This window comes from Nipponia nippon, unplaced genomic scaffold (assembly GCF_047370975.1).
Source record: "Nipponia nippon isolate SJK-2023a ecotype South Korea unplaced genomic scaffold, ASM4737097v1 scaffold_30, whole genome shotgun sequence".
Classification (NCBI taxonomy): Eukaryota; Metazoa; Chordata; class Aves; order Pelecaniformes; family Threskiornithidae; genus Nipponia; species Nipponia nippon.
In genome coordinates this window covers 4414821-4433808 of record NW_028262348.1, presented here as the reverse complement: position 1 = coordinate 4433808, position 18988 = coordinate 4414821, and the positions used below count along the sequence as shown (strand labels likewise).

The 18988-nt window shown below is 60.0% G+C and overlaps 1 protein-coding gene across 1 annotated transcript in view; it reads left to right on the top strand.

Annotated features, from left to right (window-relative positions):
* The first annotated feature begins 301 nt into the window (after positions 1 to 301).
* KSR2 (kinase suppressor of ras 2) overlaps positions 302 to 18988 on the top strand; it is an 81200-nt gene continuing 62513 nt past the window's right edge. The window contains exons 1-4 of the mRNA XM_087768762.1: positions 302 to 484; positions 7673 to 7813; positions 8669 to 8819; positions 16319 to 16823. Of these exons, the coding sequence (XP_087624888.1) occupies positions 308 to 484; positions 7673 to 7813; positions 8669 to 8819; positions 16319 to 16823 (974 nt within the window). The 5' untranslated portion in view covers positions 302 to 307. The remainder of the gene's footprint in view (positions 485 to 7672; positions 7814 to 8668; positions 8820 to 16318; positions 16824 to 18988) is intronic.

Below are 18988 nucleotides of genomic sequence, written 5' to 3'. Positions count from 1 at the left end.
ATGGATGGGGGGGGGGGGGCTACCGCGCGGAGCGGCGCGCAACGAGCGCGGCCCCGCGGGGCCGGAGCGCGCCGCCCCCGCCCCCGCCCCGCCGCGCCCGGTGTTGGGGGGGGGGGGAGGCGGCCGCGGCGCCGCGCTGACGGGCGGGGGCTGGGTGGGCACGGCGGGGCCGCGATGCTGCGGGCCGCGGCGGAGCGGGGCTGAGCGGTGCGGGGGGGGGGCGGGCAGGGGAGGGAGGGGGGGGGCCGGGCCGCGGCGGAGGGTGGAGGGGAAGGGGAGGAGGGGTGGGGGGGGGGCGCGGCGAGCGATGGATGAGGACAACATGACGAGGAGCGAGGAGCAGCAGCTGAGTCTGCAGAAGGCGCTGCAGCAGTGCGAGCTGGTCCAGAACATGATCGACATCAGCATCTCCAACCTGGAGGGGCTCCGCACCAAGTGCGCCGCCTCCAACGACCTCACGCAAAAGGAGATCCGCACCCTGGAGGGAGGGGCCCACCGACCCCCCCCCCCCCCCCCCCAATATCCAACCCCCCCCCCCCCCCCGGGCCGTGCCGGGCTCCCCCGCGGCGCTGCGGTGCGCCCGAGTGAGGCTGCGCGCTCTGCAGGTGGGTCCGGCATCGCCAAACCCTCCTGCCGCTACCGCCCGGAGGGCCCCGGGCCCGGGCCCCGGCCCCCCGACAACCCCCCGGCCCCACAGCATCCTCCCGGCCCGGCAGCATCCCTCGCCCCCGGCTCCGACCGCCCCGCCAGGCTGCATCCCCCCCCGGCCCACCTGCATCGCCCCGGCCCGACCGCATCCCTTCCGGGGGCTCCTGTTTCCCCATCAGGCTGCATCCCTCCGGCTCGGCCGCATCCCTTCCACCGGGCCGCATCCCTTCCACCGGGCTGCATCCCCCCGGCCTGCCTGCATCCTTTCCATGGGCTCCTACCTCCCCATCCGCCTGCATCCCCTCCAGCCCACCTGCATCCCTTCCACCAAGGCAGCATCCCCCCGGCCCTCCTGCATCCTTCCCTGCCATACTCCTACCTCCTGAGCAGGCTGCAGCCCCTCGGCCGGGCTCCAGCCCCTCGCCGGGAGGCAGGCCAGCATCCTCGCCCCCGGTTCCTCCGCCACGGTGATGCAGCCCTTGCCCAAACCCTCCCGCCTCCCCCGGCAGCAGGGAGAGCCCTGGTGAGAAGGGGAGGCTTCACCAGCCATGGCCTCGATGCTGCTGGGGGCGAAGGCAGCGAGGCCGTGCCGAGGGGAGCGCCAGCTGGATTTATTTATGTTTCATAGATGGGAAAAATACATATAAGTAAAAGCTGTCAAGCGGGGCCCTGTCTGTTGTAGCCCTGTAGGAAGAGGTTCCCCTTGGAATGTGCCGGGACATGGCTGGGGATGGATTTGGGGTTCGGCAGGAGGTTGGCAGGCCGGGATGGGCAGGGAAGGTTTGGGATGGCTGGGGGTGAGCGGGGCCCCACACCGGCGGCAGAGTGGGGAGAAGCGTGGCCACCACGGTGCCGTGACGCTGGGGAGACACCGGCAGGGCCATGGCAGCGTGGAGGTGGCTGACACGGAGCCAGGGCTGTGGGTGGGGGGATTTTGGAGCCCTTTTGGCTGGTGCTTTCTAACCTTGCCACTCTCACCAAGAACCCAAACAATGTGGCATAGCGGTTCCTGTGCTCGGCTGCACAGGACCCTGCCGGGGTCCCACAGCCTCTCTGTGGGGTGGCTTTTGGTTCTGGACCACGACCAAAACTCCCCGTCCCGCTGCTTTCGCTCCTGAAGGTCCTGAGTGCTGTGGGAGCAAGCAGGGCATCGCCATGCCGCTGCTGTGCTGCTCCCGGGGGGCACCCCAGGGTTGGGGTACAGCTCCCACCTCTACATCCCGGGCACCGACTTGTGCCGTGTTCTCACACCAATCCTGCCGTTGCCTTTCCCTGATCCAAGCCCTGTCCCATCCCAGCTCTCTGTGAGGGGCTGCAGGCTCAGCCTGGAGCTGTTGGTCCACGTGTGGCCCTGGAGAGACCTCGGAAGAGGGACAGGGAGGTGGGGACAAAGCAGCAGCGGTTTTAGGGTGTGCGTGAGACTTTGCGGGGGGCAGACAGGCTCAAAGCCCCCCTGAAGAGCCGATGCCCAGAGGTGCAGGACTACAGAACTTTCTCCCACGTGGAGTGACCTCCTCATTAGCGTCAGCATGGCTGATGAGTTACTGCCTCCCTCCCACAGACAGGAGCAAGGGGAGCTGAGGAGCGCGGTGAAGCCATCCTGCTGGGATGCTCCTTCCCTGCATCCCGTGATGGCATGTGGGCGAAGCCCCCCAGGCTCAGCCTGGTCCAGCCAGAGGGTTCGGAGCTGGCTGTGGGGATGCCACCCCGCAAATCCCGGGCGAAGCATCTCTCCAGCCCCTGTGGATCATGCTGTGCCTGCTGCGGGGAGCCCTGGCATCGCCTTCCCTAAAACACCCCCAAACCAGGGTGCCTGACACGTGTCTCAGCCATAGGCATCCCTGCCGATGCTCACGCGTTGCTGTTCCGCACAGGAACGAGGCGATTCCCAGGAAGGGAGTGACAACGGGTGAATCTGGGGCCAGATTCCTGATGCCGGCACATCGGTATAGGTCTGGACTGGCTCCCGGCGGCGTTGTCCTGGGTTGCCGCCAGTGTAAGCAGGAGCTGAGCTTGGCCCTGAGTCCCCGCCGCCACCGCCGCGTCCCAAGGACGTGACGCAGATGCCGAGGCCCCGCTCGGCACTTCTTCCCTTCCCATCTGGCGGCAGCGGAGCCGGGCCAGGCACCGGCGAGGCAAAGGGGACGATGGCCAGGGACGGGCAGGCTGGGAGGACATCTCACCCCAAGTGCCCCGGGGAGACTTTGCAGGGCCCTTGCATCAGTGCAATCCTGGAATACAACAGGTGAATCCACATTTTTTGATTAATCCTTATATGCTAAACCCTGATTTTGCTGGATTAATAGAAGTTTTTCCACTTTTTTTTCTTCTTAAACCACATTAAGGTACACACAGGGCCCCATCCTTTCTGTGCTGTGGTTGCGCGGGGAGCTGGTAACAGCATCTCGCCATGCAGCATCCTTCCTTCAGGATGGGTACCACCGGCTGCAGCCAGCTTCGGTGGCAGCCCTCAGGGCTGGGAGGCTTTTAGGTCTTGCTTGCACCTCGGGACAGGCTCCAGCGGAAACCAAGGCAGCAGCTGGGACCAAAATGCTGACTGACACCACCCGGGGTGGGAGCCGAGGCTGGTTTGTGGCCTGTGGGGTGGCAGCAGATCTGGGGCTGAGCAGCATTGGAACAGGAGGGTGGGAGCCAAGCGGCCACCCCCCGTTAGCCCTGCCTGGTCCTGCACGGGTGGTGGGACTTTATTCCCCGGCTGAGCATGGCAGTCAGGCTTTGCATCTCTAAATTTGGGTTTTGGGGTGTAAATACGGAAGAGGGGTGCTGCTACTCGCCTGTTTGCTGGAGGTCTGGGGGCAGCACGGGGTAAAAGCAAGAAGGAAAAGTCGCTCGGCACTGGGTGATTTTTCTGGCTGTCCTGCACCATGTTGCTCTCTGTGTTACCCCAGTGGGGTCAAACCCCCACCCCATTTCAAAGCGTGCGTCAGGGCTCCCAGGAACCGGCGGGTGGCTACAAGGATAACCCAGGATGGGCAGTTCCCCCTCCTCGGGTTGCCATGATCCCGCCGGGAAGGGGGTACCCTCCCAGGACGCTTTTGGCTGCCATGTGAACATGCGGGTGAGGCTGGGAAGAGGCACCTGGGGAAGAGCTGTGGCCATTTCCAAACTTGCACAGGCCGTGGCCAAAGTAGACGCTGCTCCAGCACTGGGATTTTCACTGCCTGGGTGCATGGATTCTCTGGTGTCTAATACCATGGGCAAGCACAGTGCTCGTTTGAAGCATGGTGTCTCTCTGATTGCAGCCGCGCTGTTTCCGACCAACCTGCAGCCCCCCAGGGATGATGGCAGCCCCCGTTCACCCTGTGCCAGCCGGGCAGCGCTGCCCTGCCAGTCCTGGCTCAGCCCTTTGCCAGGGTAGCAGGGAGGTGGCAGAGGATGGGCAGTATCCTCCCGCAGAGCCAGGCATCTTCAGGATGCTGGCTTGAGCCATTTTGGCCCCTGTACTTCTAGAAAGAGCCCCGGGGACCATTTAGCAGTGCTTGAAATAAATGATGTGCAGAGCCGGAGATGGCATGCGAGCCTAGCAGGGCCTTGAAAGAGCCCTGCGAGGCAAAATATAACCGTGGCGAGTTATTCCCCAGCCCGAGGGTGCTCCAGGTGTCTCTGGAATAACGAGCCCCTTGGTAGGAGTCAGGGAAGAGTTGCTCTGGTTGCGGCTGCACGCCATGGGAAAGCATCCGCTGTGGCCCGCCGCTGTGCCAGGAATATTTGGAGGTGCAGAGCAACCTCTTCGCTTTGCAGCACGAAGGCATCCGGCACAGTCACGTGCCGATCCGGCTGTGCCGAGCGGGATGGGCATCCCGGCAGGCGTGGGCTCCCTCTCGACGGCTCACCGGTTGCCGGTGTTGGCGGTGCATGGCCCAGCCTGCGCGAGGTTAATTAACTTTCAACTCGTGCTCCCGCAGGTGGATTTTCTGCCACCTCTCCCCGGTCTCCAGGCAGGGCTCGGTGCCGTCTCCAGCCCGGCTGACGTCAAGGCGGGCCCAGGGTGCCATGCCGGGGGGGTGCAGCCGCCCTCCCGCTCCTTGGAGACCGCCTGTTGGCTCCCTGTGCCCAGTGCCTGCTCGGGGCGGGGGCAGCTGCTCGCCGCCGTGCCAAGTTTCGGGGTGAGGGCCTGCCAAGGGGAAATCCTGCCCGGGGTGATGGCAGGAGGCTGGAAATCCCCGTCGGGGTGCGGAGGGGAGGCAGGGCTTGCACAGGGGCGAAGGGGGTTCCAGCCCTGGGTGACCCCAGCCCTTCACCTTGCTGGGGTCACCCAGGGTGCCAGGGGAGTGACACAGAGTGGGCACACCCCTCCTCTGCCTGCACCCATCCCCACAGGGCAGCAGAGCCCTGTTGGGGTCTTGTTTTTTAGCAGAAGGTCTCTGCCTCGGGGAGGAGATGGGGGGACCCAGGAGCCACCAGCCCCTCACCATGGCCAAGGGGAAGGGGCTGCTCGTGGCTTTACTCCCTTTTGTCAGAGCGTTGCACCCTCCCTTGCCCCTTGCAGTGCTGGAGGGGGAAGAGGGGCTTGAAAGGGTGCAAAAACCGAACCCCAGCTCCAGGGGAAGGTGCGTGGGCCACCCCGCAGCCCCAGCCCCACCGGCAGCACCCCTGGTTGGACCCCAAACAGCGAACACCCCCCGTGCTGCTGGGACCCCGCCCCCTCCGCTTGCACACCCACAGCACCCCAAGGTGTCCCCCTGCCCTTTTCCTGATGGGTAAACTCAGGCATGGAAGAGCTGAGGGGGGTTGTGCCACAGCAGGATCTGGCCTTTGCAGCAGAGCAGCATTTAGCATGTTTGCAAAACCTCCATCCTGCGCAGCAGCTCAGGGTGAGTGAGAGCATCTCCGCAGCCGCGGGACGGGGCTTTCCCCGTGGCACGGGGCCGTCTCAATCGCTTCCCTTTCCAGCCCCGTTGGTGAAGCTCTCGGCAAAACAAGAAGTGCTTTTGGACTTCACAGAGGTTTGCTGGGCTTGTTTTCCCCCAGCTTGAGCCCCATGGTCCAGAGCATCAGCCCACACCTGGGGCATGGGGGTCCCATTTGGGTCCTCATTTGCGCTAACGATGGCCCCTCTGGTCTCTCAAGGGCTGGGTGGGGTGAATTTCCCCCACCTGGAGCCTGGAAATTAAAGTACTTCCCTCCACTTGCCCTGTTCCTAGGTTGTCTCTGCATGGTGGTGGTGGAGGCTGCCCAGTCCCCAGCTCTGTCCCCATTCCAGGACTCTGACTTTGGCAGTGGGGAGGCTGCTATGGCTCTGGCAGCCCCTTTGGTTTCCCTTGAGCTCTCAGCCTGGGGGGGCTGGAGGAACGAATGAAGAGCAAAGTGGTGGGGTTGGAGGTGATTTTCTTTTTTTAGGAGGGTTTTTGCTGGTGTTTTGCTGTGGTTGGGGGGGCAGGAGCTGCCTCTGTGTGTATTCGAGGTGCCTGCTGCTATTTTCTCTCCAAGGGCCTGGGGTGTGTTTAGGATGTGCGATCGGGGCTGACCCCGAAACCTTTTGCTGGTCTATGTTAGGAGAGTGGCTTTTCTTAAAGAGCAGACCTGGCAGCTCTGAGCCTGTCCAGCTCTGTGGGGCTCCCTGCGGCCTCCCCAGCCATTTGCTTTGCTAGCCCCAGCTCTCTTTTGGGTATTAATTTCCAGTAATTAATCTCCATGGCTGTTAGTCAGATTGGGAGAAGCTGTCTGGTTGAGGTGTCTGGCTTCTGGTGGAGTTGTCACCCACTCGGGTGATGCTGGTGGCAATGTTGGTGGGACATGGCGGTGGGTACTCCCTGTTTGCAAGGGGATGGGGACCACCAGCATCTCCCATGCCTGTGTTGCCTGGTCCCCCTCCAAGCAGCAAGGAGAGGGCTGGTTTTGCCTGTTTTGCACCTCTCTGGGTGCACCCAGCTCACCCCAACCGTGACAGATGGGTGCAGGGGGGCTGGTTCCCCCTCCTGCCCTGTGCTCACGTGCATCCCATCATGCTAAGCCCTGTAGCCATCACTGCTGGGTACCACTGAGGGAAGGGAGCAGGAGAGATGGGGAAGCTCTCCCAAACCCTGCAATGGGGCTTCTCCCCTTGCCTCTTTATTCCAAGCCATCGCGTATTTTGCCCATCTATTTTTGGGGTGCGGCGGGCAGGGGCACAACACCATCTAGTGCTGCTGGCGACGGGGAATCACCCAGCTGGAAAAGCGGGAGCAGGAAATCCCAGCAGGTTTCCAGCGAGCTGGGCTCTGCTCTATATTTCTGAGAAAAGAGGCCAGCCGCTCAGTGTCTTTATTTTGGGAGCTGTCAGGCTGCGGTTGCTAACGCGGAGTCTTTGGCCTGGTGGTGGATGGGCTCGGGGGGCATGGTTGGCGGAGGGATGGGGCCACGGCTGAGCAAAGAGGGGTCGATGGCTCCCGTTGTGGTGATGAGGAGCAGTGGGAGGAAGGAGGGCTAGTAGGGCAGACGTGGGCTGGTGCGGGGGGAAATAAGGAGCAAACACCCACGTCCCAGGCTTGGCACTGTGCGATGCTGCGGTGGCTCCCAATGGGGGATGCTCAGGGGGTCCCTTTGCACCAAGCCTGGGTATAAGAGAGGGGAGTGTGTCCTTTGGGTGCTGGGCAGTGCTGGGAGGGGGTGGTGTTTGTGTTAGTGTGTGGGAGAAGCAATGCCTCTGTGTCCCCTGTCTTCTCTCCTCGTTCGCCCACCATGGGGTCCCCGGGGTGGTGAGGCCTGTCCATCCCCCAAGCAAGACCCCAGTGCTGAAACATGCTGGGTTGGGGATAAAGGAGCTGAGAAAGGGCCTTTTTTTGGGAGGGAAATGCCCCCCCTTGCACCCCGAGCTTGATGCCAAAGGAGCCCTTGGCTGCAGAAGGTGGGCAGCAGGTAACGGGGTGGGGGTTTGAGGGCAGGAGGGGCTGTGTGTGCCCTGGGGATGGGGCAGAGCCCAATCTGCCTGCAGTCACCCCCTCCCCTGTCCCCCTCCTGCCCTGGGGTGGGATGGGGGGGGTCATGGCAGGGGGTCCCACAGGGCTTTTGCCTTCTCTTCCAGAGCAAACTGGTCAAGTACTTCAGCCGGCAGCTGTCCTGCAAGAGGAAGGTGGCCTTGCAGGAGCGCAATGCCAAGCTGGAGGGCTTCCCCCAGCTCCTGCATTGGTTCCGCATCGTCAACATCCGCAAGGAGGTGATGGAGGTAAGGGCTGGGCATCAACCGCACCAGAGCAGGAAGGGCCTTGCTGTGGGTTTGGGTGCTGAACCTCTCCAGTAGTGTTTTTTCCGGGGGTTTGTGGGATCCTTGAGCAAAACTAGGCAAGGGGACAGTTTTTTTCGAGACGGAGACTGGCTTGAAGCCATGCGTTTGGGCCCTGGGGCTGGCGGTGGGGGACCAGAGCAGAGGGACCAGGACCAGGTTGTTCTACTGCAAGGAAAGATGCTGCAAGGCTGCGGTGGGGTGTGCTGGCCGGGGTCACCCCACAGCTCTCCTCCACCCACTGGTGAGGACACTCCATTGCTGTTCCCAGGGAAGGACATGGGTGCCAGGGGGACCTTGTGGGTGCTGTCCCCCTCCACAGCGGGGGTCCCCCATGTCCCTCTCACAGCATGATGGTGGCACGGCAGGTCGCAGCGTCCCTCTGCCACGTCCTGGGCTCCTGCAGGCGATGGCTGCGGTGAAGGAGTGGCACCTGGAGGTGCTCCCGTGACAGCCCTCCCTCCGGGGAAAAGCAAAGCCTGTATCGAAGCTGCCGGTCCCCGTGTGTGCTCAGGGCAGGGGCAGGTTTTCATGGTGTCCCCAGATGTCCCAGTATTGAGTTGGGTCTGGATATGCCTCAGAATGTGGCAAAATTTGAGATAAAGCTGAGGTTCAAGCTATGCCCTCTGGGTTTTCATGTGGATTGAGATGGGAAATGAGTGGTTTTGGGTCTGTGACCCAAATGGGGCAACAGGAGGGAAGAGTTTCTCACCTGCGTGCTCTGAGGTGCTGGTTTAGAGGATGCTCCAGGATGCTTTATTCCTCCCTCTTCACTCCTGCCCCATTCCTCCCCGTCAGGAAATTGCCCCGGGGCAGCTGAGCCTGGAGGAGCTGCTGGACATGACCGACGACCAGGTCTGTGCGACTGTGGAGAAGTTTGGGGCCAACAGCGAGGAGTGTGCCCGCCTGAATGCCTCCCTCTCCTGCCTCCGCAGCGTCCACAAGTCCGGTGAGTCGGGCACCCTTGTACCTGCTGGCCGGGTCCCCTCGAGCCGGTTGGGGTGAGTGGCACCATCCTGTTGCGGTGACACCGGGAGCACGGCTCTAATGTGTTGGAGGTGTTTGCAGAGTCTTCTCCATGGGTTGCAGAGTTCCTCCATCCCTGGGGGATGGCCGGGTACCCGCTGCCCCAGGGGACATCTTTGCTCTGGTGCATCCCTGTGCCTTGGGAGCGGGTGGTGGGGCTTGCTTCTCCGGGAAGTGATGAGTTGTTAGTTCGCTGCAGGGGGGCTTTGCCCAAGGAGGGCGCAGCATTTCTTACAGGGTCCCCCGACCCCTCTTGCAGGAGCACAGCCAGGAGACTCAGAAAAAGCCCCTGAGACTCAGCAAGCTCCTGCCACTCGGCTTCGCTTCCCGGCTGGCTGCACCCCCATTCCCAAAACCCCTTCCCCGGGCATGCACAAGCCCTGCTTCCCCTTCCCACTTTGGGGGTGGGTGTATGGGTGCCTCCCTGCAGCACCCACCCCGGGGTGATGCTGATGGGCACCCCGGGGGATGCTGGTGGCCCCAGATGTGAGTGCTGGGGTGCGGGTGCTGGGCTGGCGGGTCCCCGGGCGGTGGCAGCAGAGCTCCGCGCTGCAGAGGCGGCTGCACGAAGCAGGAGCTGCTCTGGCTTTATCTGCTCTTGCAGCCTGCAGGCAGAGCAAGGCTGGAGCAGGGGACTGGGGCTGGGGGCTGCAGCAATGGCCGTGTTTGCTTGGGGAAGGGGTGAGCAATGCAGGGGGTGGCTGTGCAGGATCTGGCTCTCCTGGCACCTTGTCCGAGGCCAGCTGAGCCTTCTGGATGATGCTGCCCAGGGGGCTGAGGGTTCCCTTCCCTGGGCTGCTGTTGGCAGGGTCTGGCCTGAGAGTTGGGGGGCTCTTCTCTATGTGTGTGCCCTCAAGGACAGGCCCAGCCTTGCCCCCCATGTGCGATGGGGACCGTATCCTGCTGGCATGGCTCTTCCCCACAGAACCGGTGCTTTGGTGCCGGCTCAGGGGAGCGCTGCCAGCACAGGGTGCTGCCCCGTGGGGCACGTGCAGGCAGCAGTAAGGTGGGGGGGACATTCCCTTTTGGAGCAGCTGGGGGGGGAAACAGTGAAACCCCGTTTCATAGTTTAACTCCCCTGCTGTCCCCTTCCCAGGGGCTCCTTTCCTGGTCCTAGCCTGGGGTGATGGTAGCGGGCTGTGGTCCCTGCTGGGAGTCCTGGCCTGGCAGGACCCTTCTGTAGGAGAACACCCAATTCTGGCAGACCCCTGGGCTTTGGTGACCCCAGACCACCCCTGCCTGGCTCCTGTCCCCTGTCAGGGGCTCCTCTGATGTAGCTGTATCCCAGGGGCTGGGGGAGATGGGGGGATGAGCCCTGCTGGGGTGTAGCTGCTGGGTTTTTGGCTGGGCTTTGCAGGTCCAGAGCAGCCCCTGGGGACGGGGCTGGCAGCGAGGAGGGTGATGTGACGTGGTTTCAATGAGGGGCAGCTTTTGGGGCCCGGCGGTGTCCCCGCATTGCCATCACGTGGCATGACATGTTGCAGGCAGGGGGTCCCAGCTCCTGCCCTGGAGGGGTCTCGGCCTCATCCACCCGTTGTGGTTACTGCGGTTTCTCTGGGCTTCCCACATGGCATGGTGCTTCGTGGTGGTGCCGGTGGATGGTGGCAGAGGGCCACCACAAACTGCCACCAGGCTGGTGCAGCAGCCGCTTCCACTCCTGTGCCGCAGGTGCGAGGTGGGGATGGCTGAACCCAGCCTGACATTTCCCACGGAGCACGAGTCCCCCCACGCTCTTTCCCTCCCTAAATCCGGCTCCTGCCTGTGCTCCTGCCCTCCTTCCCTTTGGCATTTTCACTAAGTCTCTCCACTGTTTGAGGAAGGGCATCGATGCCTCCCTTGGAGCCCAGGGAAGGCTCTCAGCCTGCTCTTTGTTTAAACACCTTTGACTTTTAAAACCTGTTGCAAACAAATACTGCTTTACTCGCCGTGCTGGCTCAGCCCAGCCCCTGCATCCCCCCTCCTGCCCCTCTGCTCGCTCGGCCAAGGGAGTTCCCCCGCGCCCTGGTGGGACCCGTGCTTTGGAAAATCCACGTGAGCCTTTGGCTCAGCAGCTACAGTGAAGATGCTAAAACATATCCTTTCCCTCCAGTGGTTTCTGGCTGGCAGAGACGGGGTGGGTACTGGGGGGCTGCGGGATACTCGCTGCTTGATTTGCTTTTTAATGGGGCTGCCAGCCCTCCTGGCGGGACGTGGCTTGGTGGTCCATTGGGTCCCCGTGGGAGGGAGTTTGCTGCTATCCAGGCACCACGTGTGTTTGCCTTCCCCAGCGCTCCATTTAACTCCATCCATCATTGTGCCGCTCCCGGGGGGCCTGCGGGCTGGGCTTTGCGGTGAGGGCTGCTGTTTCGTCCCTCCAGCGTTGCAGAGATGCTGCAGTGGCCGTTCCTGCTCTGCCGAGGCTGGAGACTCGGGCTCTGCAGTGCAACGGTCCCTGGCATTGCCAGCCAGCATGGGTCCCTGCCATGCTGGCGCCGTGTGTGCTGCTGCAGAAATCCTTGGCATGTTGTCCAATGGACAGCACAAGCCTTGGGGACAGGGAGGGGACAGGCAGCTTGGGGCACCATGGAGCACCTGCCAGCCCGGAGGGATGCAGCGGCTCCTCCAGGCAGCAGAGGAGACCAAATCTCCCTGAATTTCCAGACGATTGGGGTGCAGAAAGCTCCACCCAGGTTGGCGGATGGTGTCCTTGTATCCCGCTCACACAGCTGCGTGTCCCCCGCCTCTGTGCTGGTGTTTCCCTGCTTGGCAGAGCCTTTGCCAGGTCAAATGGCCCCGTCTCAGCAGTCCCCCTGCTTTTTGCCCCCTGGGAGAGGGGGAGCACAGCCCCTACCCCTCTTCTGCAGGTGGGGAGATGAGAGTGGTTGGTACCTCTGGCCGGGCCAGGGTGAGATGCTCGCTAGCTGGCCCGGGCTGTGGTTGGGTGGTGGGAGCAGATGGTCCCATCCAGCTGCTCAGGGCCAGGTCTGAGATGCACCATGGTCCCAGCAGCGCATTTCGGTGGGCTGCGGGGATGGGGAATTGGCCGAACAGCGTTTCTGGTACATCGGCGATGTCCCCGCATGCTTTTGGGGGCAGCTGGGACTGAGCAGCAGTGGGGCTGTAGCTCTCCCATCTGGGGTGCACTAAGGCAACACTGTGCTGCTTCTGTCCATCGGTCTGTCCATCCATCCATCCCTCAGCTGCATTTCAGCAGATGCTGAGCTGCTGGCTGGTGACTCTGTGACTGGCCACCAGCTTTTCCCTGTCTGCAAGCTTGGGCAAGGAAGGTCTACGCTGGCTTCGAGAGCTGGCCTGGCTCATGTAGCACCTGGCAAGTGTATGTCCCGTTGGTGTCCCCTTGTCCCCTGGGGCTCCATCCAACGCACCATCAACCCTCCGTTGAGGGTTCTGGAAATGAGCTGCTGGATGTGTTGCCTTGATCCTCGCAGCCACTGGGAGCTGTGTTACGCCTGGCTGAACCCCACCAGCCGGGTGCCTGGGAGGTCTGCATGGCCCCGAGGAGCTGGCTGGGTGCTGGGTGGGGGCGGTTTGAAAAGCAGCTCAGGATGGCAGTAATGATCTCTCGGGATGTAGTGCTGGGATCTCAGGTCCATCGGGTTATCGCAGCCCGTCCAGAAGGCACCCCAGATGTACCATGCTACGGTGGACATGGCTTTTTATCTGCGTTTTATCCCCTTGTAAACCAAGAGACGATCCTAGTCCTGTAAATATAATTAATGAACAAGTTGCTGCCTCTTTAAAGCATCATGTAATTTCTTTGCAAGTGCAGTAGTGGTCGATTTCTAGAAGCCAAGATTAGTATTAATAAAGCAGGAATGAGGTACAGTATTAACCTTTTCCATCAATCTCTATTTATTGAGTTGTTAATTAGAGACATCTAATTTCCCAGGCCAATTCTGCTTGTGTGGAGGCAGGGGAGGAGGCAGGGAGGAAGCAAGATGCTGTTTTATTGCTTAAATGCTGATGAATTTTGCCAGGATGGGGTTTGACGGCGGGGAAGGAGCCCCTTTGCCTACCGAGCATCCTGGGGGCAGCTCCAGCAGCAGGGAAAGCCCCGGAGCACTTTATAAACCAAAAGCATGTTATATTTATTTATCAACTATAGTGGCAACCCTATATTAAACCCCTGCTTTATTGTATTAACAAGTCTGTATCGAATTTTTCTCGGCTGCGAAACCTTACACTTGGCAGCGGTATTTTATTAGCATCCAAGGCGTCAGTTTTGAACTCGAAGTGGGATTAATTTATTATTAAGTAAGAGCTGAGCGGGGCCACTGTGGATTGAGGAGTTGATGGCGTGTGACTAGTGAGTTATGCGTGGAGGTTATTAGCTGTCCTATGGGGAAAAATGATCCGGCGCTGAATATTTATGAGTCGTCCCGGCTGCGGGTGGCTTGGGGAGGGTGCGGTGTCAGGCAGGGCAAGAGGAACCCGGGGAGGCCGCGATGGAGCACGGGCTGGTCCTTGCCTTGAAGAGCTGCAGAGTCCTGCTGGAAGCTGTTGGGTGGTGGGGGAAAAGCTTTAGCTTCGGTAGGGATGAATTTTTTGAAAGAAAATTCAATGCAGGGTGGAGAAGGGCAATGTAATGACAAAGTGGTGAGCGTCCTCATCTGGGGCAGATCTAAAAGTTGTGCTGGCCATGGTGGAAAGGTTTGCAGAGTCGGTCCCTCCTGGTGACCGGTGTCCCCATCCCTGCAGAGCCATGCCTCCGGCGTGTCACAGCACTGAAGGGCTGGGTGATGCCGGAGTTTATTTTGCCCCACGGTGAGGGCGGGATCGCTGGGATGCTGCTGCTGGGAGAGGCGGCTGTAGCCATCGGGGTTTCCCTCGCTGTTGAAGCATGCCAAGATCTTGCTCTGGTTTTGTGCACGTCTCCATTTGGTCGGGGATGCCTTTGGGGAAGGAGAAAGAGCGATCACAGCATCCCCCAAGGAGCAGTCAGGGTGCAGGGCTGCTTCAGGTACGGCTCCTCCTTTGCATGGGACCCGCTGCCCCCAGCGCCCTAAGGGGCAGCAAGTTATTCCCAGTGTTTTGTTTTAGGAAATCAAAGCAAAACTTGCTATTCGTCTTTTGGAACGAGGGGAAAACAGCTTTTCTGGTGACATTTAGCCGTCTTTCTGCATCTCTCGATCTCCACTGCGTCCTGACGACGAGCGCTCCTCTTCACCTCCTCCCAGGAGTTTGTTTTCTTGTTTATTTTAATGGAGTGGTTCAGAAAATGCTTCTTCCCTAATGAAGTACGGTGGAGTGAAGGAGGCTGAGCTAAGCAGGGAGGCAGCGGCAGCACCGAGGGGGATTAATAAAAGCCAAATTTGGCCAAGGGGAGCACAAGTCCCTTTGTGCTGGTGGCCAGGGCTCGGTGGCAGCTGGGAGAGGTGGCCCATGGGGTCGGAAGGGCGGTGGGCGGCTGTAGCTGACGCTCATTTCAATATGCAATTAATATTTGCTATCTAAACAAAACAAATAGGCTTTTACGAGCGAACAGGCAGCCTTGCAGCTCCATCGAGGCAGGTAGAGCTTGGGGAAAACTGGGCAAAGGGGAGTTTGCTTTCGTGCGAGCACTTCCCTCGCTTTTCCAGCTGGGAATCGGCTCTGGCAGAGCAGCAATGCCTGGGGGAGCCCTGGGGGGGAGCAAAATCCAAAAGCATTTAACACGCTTTGCAGAGAGAAGAGAGTGGGGATTTTTTTGTTATTTTTGCTTTCAAGTGCGTTCTCGGTTTAAGCGTGTATCGTCAAGCGGAGTGCCCGCTACCTGCAGCATGCCTGTAAGCAACCGTGTGTTGAAAATACATTTCCCCAGCTTATCCCAGGGTATTTTTAGCCCTGACGCACCCACCAGCCCCAGAACGGGTTATTTTTGCTCTCGAGCGCATCAGTTGTGTTACGACACAGCCGAGTGTTGATGGGGACGGCAATGGGGGGGGAGGGACGTGGTGGCCGTGATGCCATGGCCAGTCTTTGGGCCACGGGCAGCAGCCTTGGCTCTCCTTCTTCGTTAACTGCTGCTAATTACTGCTGGGGGTGGGAGCGCGGGGATGCTGCTGGGCCCGCAGCATCCGGGCAGTTTTGAGTTAGGTGAATCTATGCTTGCAGAGCAACCAATGGGGGAGCACCTTGATTTGCATACATGTATGCTGATTTGCAAATCCCTGGGTGCGGATTAATTAACCGGAGGGATCGATGGCTTGCGGGAGGATTTAATTCATGGCGTTGCGTCCTCTCTCACCTATGCCCATGCACGGAGGTGGTGGCATCTTCCCCAGCCCGGGGCTGTGTGTGAAGCCGGGTGCCACCAGCTGGGGTGGCCTCAGGGACCGGTGGCCACCAGTGGCCTTGGGGGCGAGGAGACAGTCCATACATGGCACTGGGTTGAGCACCCAGCGTGCTGGCACGTGGGTGCAGGTGCCCGCAGGCAGGGTGGCCTTGCTGGAGGTGATATGTCCCCATGTGAAGCTGTGACATGCTCCAACCTGTCACCTGCTGTGTCCCTGCTTGGGCTGGGCCGTTTTGGTGAGGAGGGGGCTTGTGCGTGCCCACCGTGGCTTTGGAGATGCAGCAGCGTCCTGGCAGAGGCAAGGCTTTCTGACAGCAAGGGCATTAACTTTTTTTATTAGCTTCTCGCTGGGTTGTAGCAGCTGGAGAAGCAACTCTAAAAGCAGATGGATTAGGACTTGCTTTATTTTTTATTTTATTTTCTGCTTTGGGAGAATGATTCAAGAAAACTCCTTGTCCCCTTTTTCCCTGGAGCTTTTTTTTTTCCAATCCAATCCTAAAGCTCTCATTTCCAAAACCCTTTCCTCCTTTACTTTTCCTCTGGAACTTGAAATAAAACATTCCCGTTGAAACGGCTGGGGAGAGAAGAGGCCAGGCAATTAATAAGCAAAAAGGGGATGGGGAAGGAGCCTTTTTAAAACAAAGAGATTATGGGTTTATGTTGGTTTTCTTAGTGGAGGCAATCAAAAGGAGTTGGTGAAGGGGCCTTGAATTGGGTCCACTGCTTTGGTGCTGTGAAGTTGCTGCTGACAGCCCTTTGCTCATCTCTCTGCTGGTGGAGATGAATAATTGGAAGCAGAGAGGAGCTCCACTTAATTACAGCCCCCCTCCTTTATGCAAATGGCACAACTGGCTGGCACGGGGGCGGGTTGTAGGAGTGAGACGGGGGCATCGGCCTTGCCCAGGCAAGGGGTGTCCCATCCCTGTCGTGTTTTGGGGTGGTGGTGGGCAGATGGGTGATGGTGGGGGGCTACGTGGGCAAAGCACCTTTCGAACCCTTGCAGAGCGTTTGCTTGGCTTTCCACATGCATAACGCAGAGAAGCTTCTTGCTGGTGTTTCTGGGGGGTGTGTGTGGTGACGGGGGGGGGGACACGACACTGTGTGGCTTCTGCCGCGCCGCATGGCCGCGTCTGTGTGCTCTGTCGCAGGCGGCAGCCTCTCCAAGCAGGACTGGACCATCCAGTGGCCCACAACGGAACCGGGGAAGGAGAACAGTCCCGGGTGCCAGCCGGAGCCGGGGCAGTGGGGCAGGACGCACCTCTCGCAGAGCCCCAAGGTCCAACCCAAGTGTGGGCAGCATCACTGCCACGCGGTCTTGCCCCATGGACCCATGTACACCCATGTGGACCGGCTGACCGTGGAGGGTCACCCGGGGCTCTGCCCACCAGTCGAGTCCGGCCACCGGTCCCTGCCACCCTCCCCGCGCCAGCGACACGTCGCTCACACCCCTCCGCGTACCCCCAACATCGTGACCACCATGACGCCACCGGGCACCCCGCCAATACGACGGAGGAATAAACTGAAGCCCCCCGGGACGCCCCCGCCTTCATCGCGAAAACTGATCCATCTCATCCCTGGCTTCACCGCGCTGCACCGGAGCAAGTCCCACGAGTTCCAGCTGGGGCATCGCGTGGACGAGGCGCACACCCCCAAGTAAGTGGGTGCCCTGGGGTGCCGGTGCGCGGTGGGGTGATGAACCCCATCCCAGATCCTTTGGAAAAGTGCTTTGGTCCCTAAATTTTGGGATTCAGTGTCTCTTTTTTTTTTTTGAGCTTTGAGGTAGAAAAGCTCTTTGCAGCTCTAGCAGGCAGCGGGGATGTGGCTGGGATGGTGTCTACTTTGCTCCCCTGGGACCTGATTTTGGAAGTGCAGAGTGGGTGGGGAGCACCTGGAGCTGCTGCTTGGCAAAGCCCCTGAGTGCCAGAGCATGGCCCCGGTGGCATGGGTGGGTTGGATGGTGGGATTTTGCAGCTGCGGCACGGGGATGCACAACCCAGCTGTAAGAGCTGTGCATGGGTGTGAGCGCATGTGAAGCGAGATGGGAAGACTCATCTTTCAGCTGAAATGTGGATATTTTATACACCATGCTTTATATTCCGGAGACCTCCCTGGTATCTTTTTCCATCCCTGCTGGTGTTTGCAGAAGGCTCTTTAGGCCCTGGCCATGCCACAGCTCTTTCCCGCTGCTCTTGCTCTGCAGCTCCGGTGCCGGCAGAGGCTGCTGCTGTGCAGGGAAAGGGCTCCTCGGCACCCACATGCTCCCTCTCCCATCTCCTTTGGGCCCTTTTGGTGGCCGTGCTCAGAAAGCCCTTCTGCTGCCTCAGCGTGGGGTGGCAGAGGGGACCGGTGGCCACCTCAGGGCATCGTCTCCTCTCCCCGAGGATGCGTCAGGATGGAGCATGGCTGGTCCCTGCTAGCCTCCCAAAACAGGAGCCCCGGGACAAACTACACTGCTTGTCCTCAAATTTGAGATTCTTGGAAGATAGGGCAATGCCAGAAGCTCAGGTAGAGTCCCCTGAGGGATGTGGTGGGAGCAGGGGAAAGCCCAGGGTACCCTGGCACGGTGACACAGTGACAGACCCTCCTGCCCGGCCCCGGAGGCAGCTGTGATGCTCAGGCATCTCCGGCTGGGGCATGTGAAGGGTTAAATCTGCTGCCTGCGCGGGGTGCTCCTGGCTGCCAGACCCTCCTCTCGCCTTGTTCTGGCAGGAGCAGACCGGAGGGGGGTTTGGGGCAGCAGATGTGTCCGGTGGCCACAGCATTGCAGTGTCACTTGTTTCCCGGTTGCGTCCCCAAGGCTGCGGCAGCCGCCGGGCTGCGGCCGTTAATGAAATGAGGGCGCTTGTCCTTCTCCCCCTGGCTGGGAGCTTTTGGTCTCTAAAGGCTTTTAGCTTTTGGAAATTAATTTATTTCAGCTGGACAATGCCTCCTGTAAGGCCACCCTCCCCCTCGTGCTTAGGCACTGGAAAGTCATATTTACTTTGGTCCGTCCCCAGCGAGCATCACGGTGTTTGCAGGAGCAAAGCTTTAGCGAGCAGCCTGTCTCCTTTCGTACTTTTATTTGTGTTTCAGCACCCGATCCAAGCTCTACCCTTTGCTAACACAGCAGGTCTCACCGAGGCCAAAGCGTGCCTTTGGTCCCCCCAAGCCATTTGATCCCCACTGTGGTCATTGCACATCCCGGGTCACCCTGACATGGATCTGGGGTGAGGTTTGGACATGGGTGTCTGGACCTTATTCCAGCAAACCCTTTGGTCAGTGATTCCCCAAGCCAGCCGGGGACGGGATGCCTCAACTTTCCTGCAAGGGGAAAGAGCGGGGCAGGGCGTGGAGAAGGAATTTGTAAACAGGGTTTGCATGAACATGGTCACGTCCCCTCTTTGTTCATCAGTCTCTGCTTTCCTTCAGTCCCTGACCGACCGTGTCCCATTTGCCCAGCATCTCTGGTGCTCCCCTTCCTGGTGGTGCTGGGTCACCTTAGGTGATGCAGCTTTAATTAGTGAATTAATAGAGGAAAGAGAGCACCAATATTAACAGGGCTCCGTTGTGCTACCGTCCTACCGGGGGTTCATCGTGTCGATGCGGAAGGACCCAGGCTCCTGAAAGCCGCTCGGAGAACCAGGGAGGTTAATTTTCTTTAATGGCACTTAATGATTTTTCAGGAGGCAACCACTAAATCCTGCTTGCTAATCCCATTAGTGTTTCGGGATAGTAATTAGTGCATTAAAGAGGCAGATTCTTCTTTTTTCCCCTTTTCTCCATCAGAGATGTGCTGAAGTTTTAGCTGTTTATTAGCCTGAATGCTGTGGCTAACACTT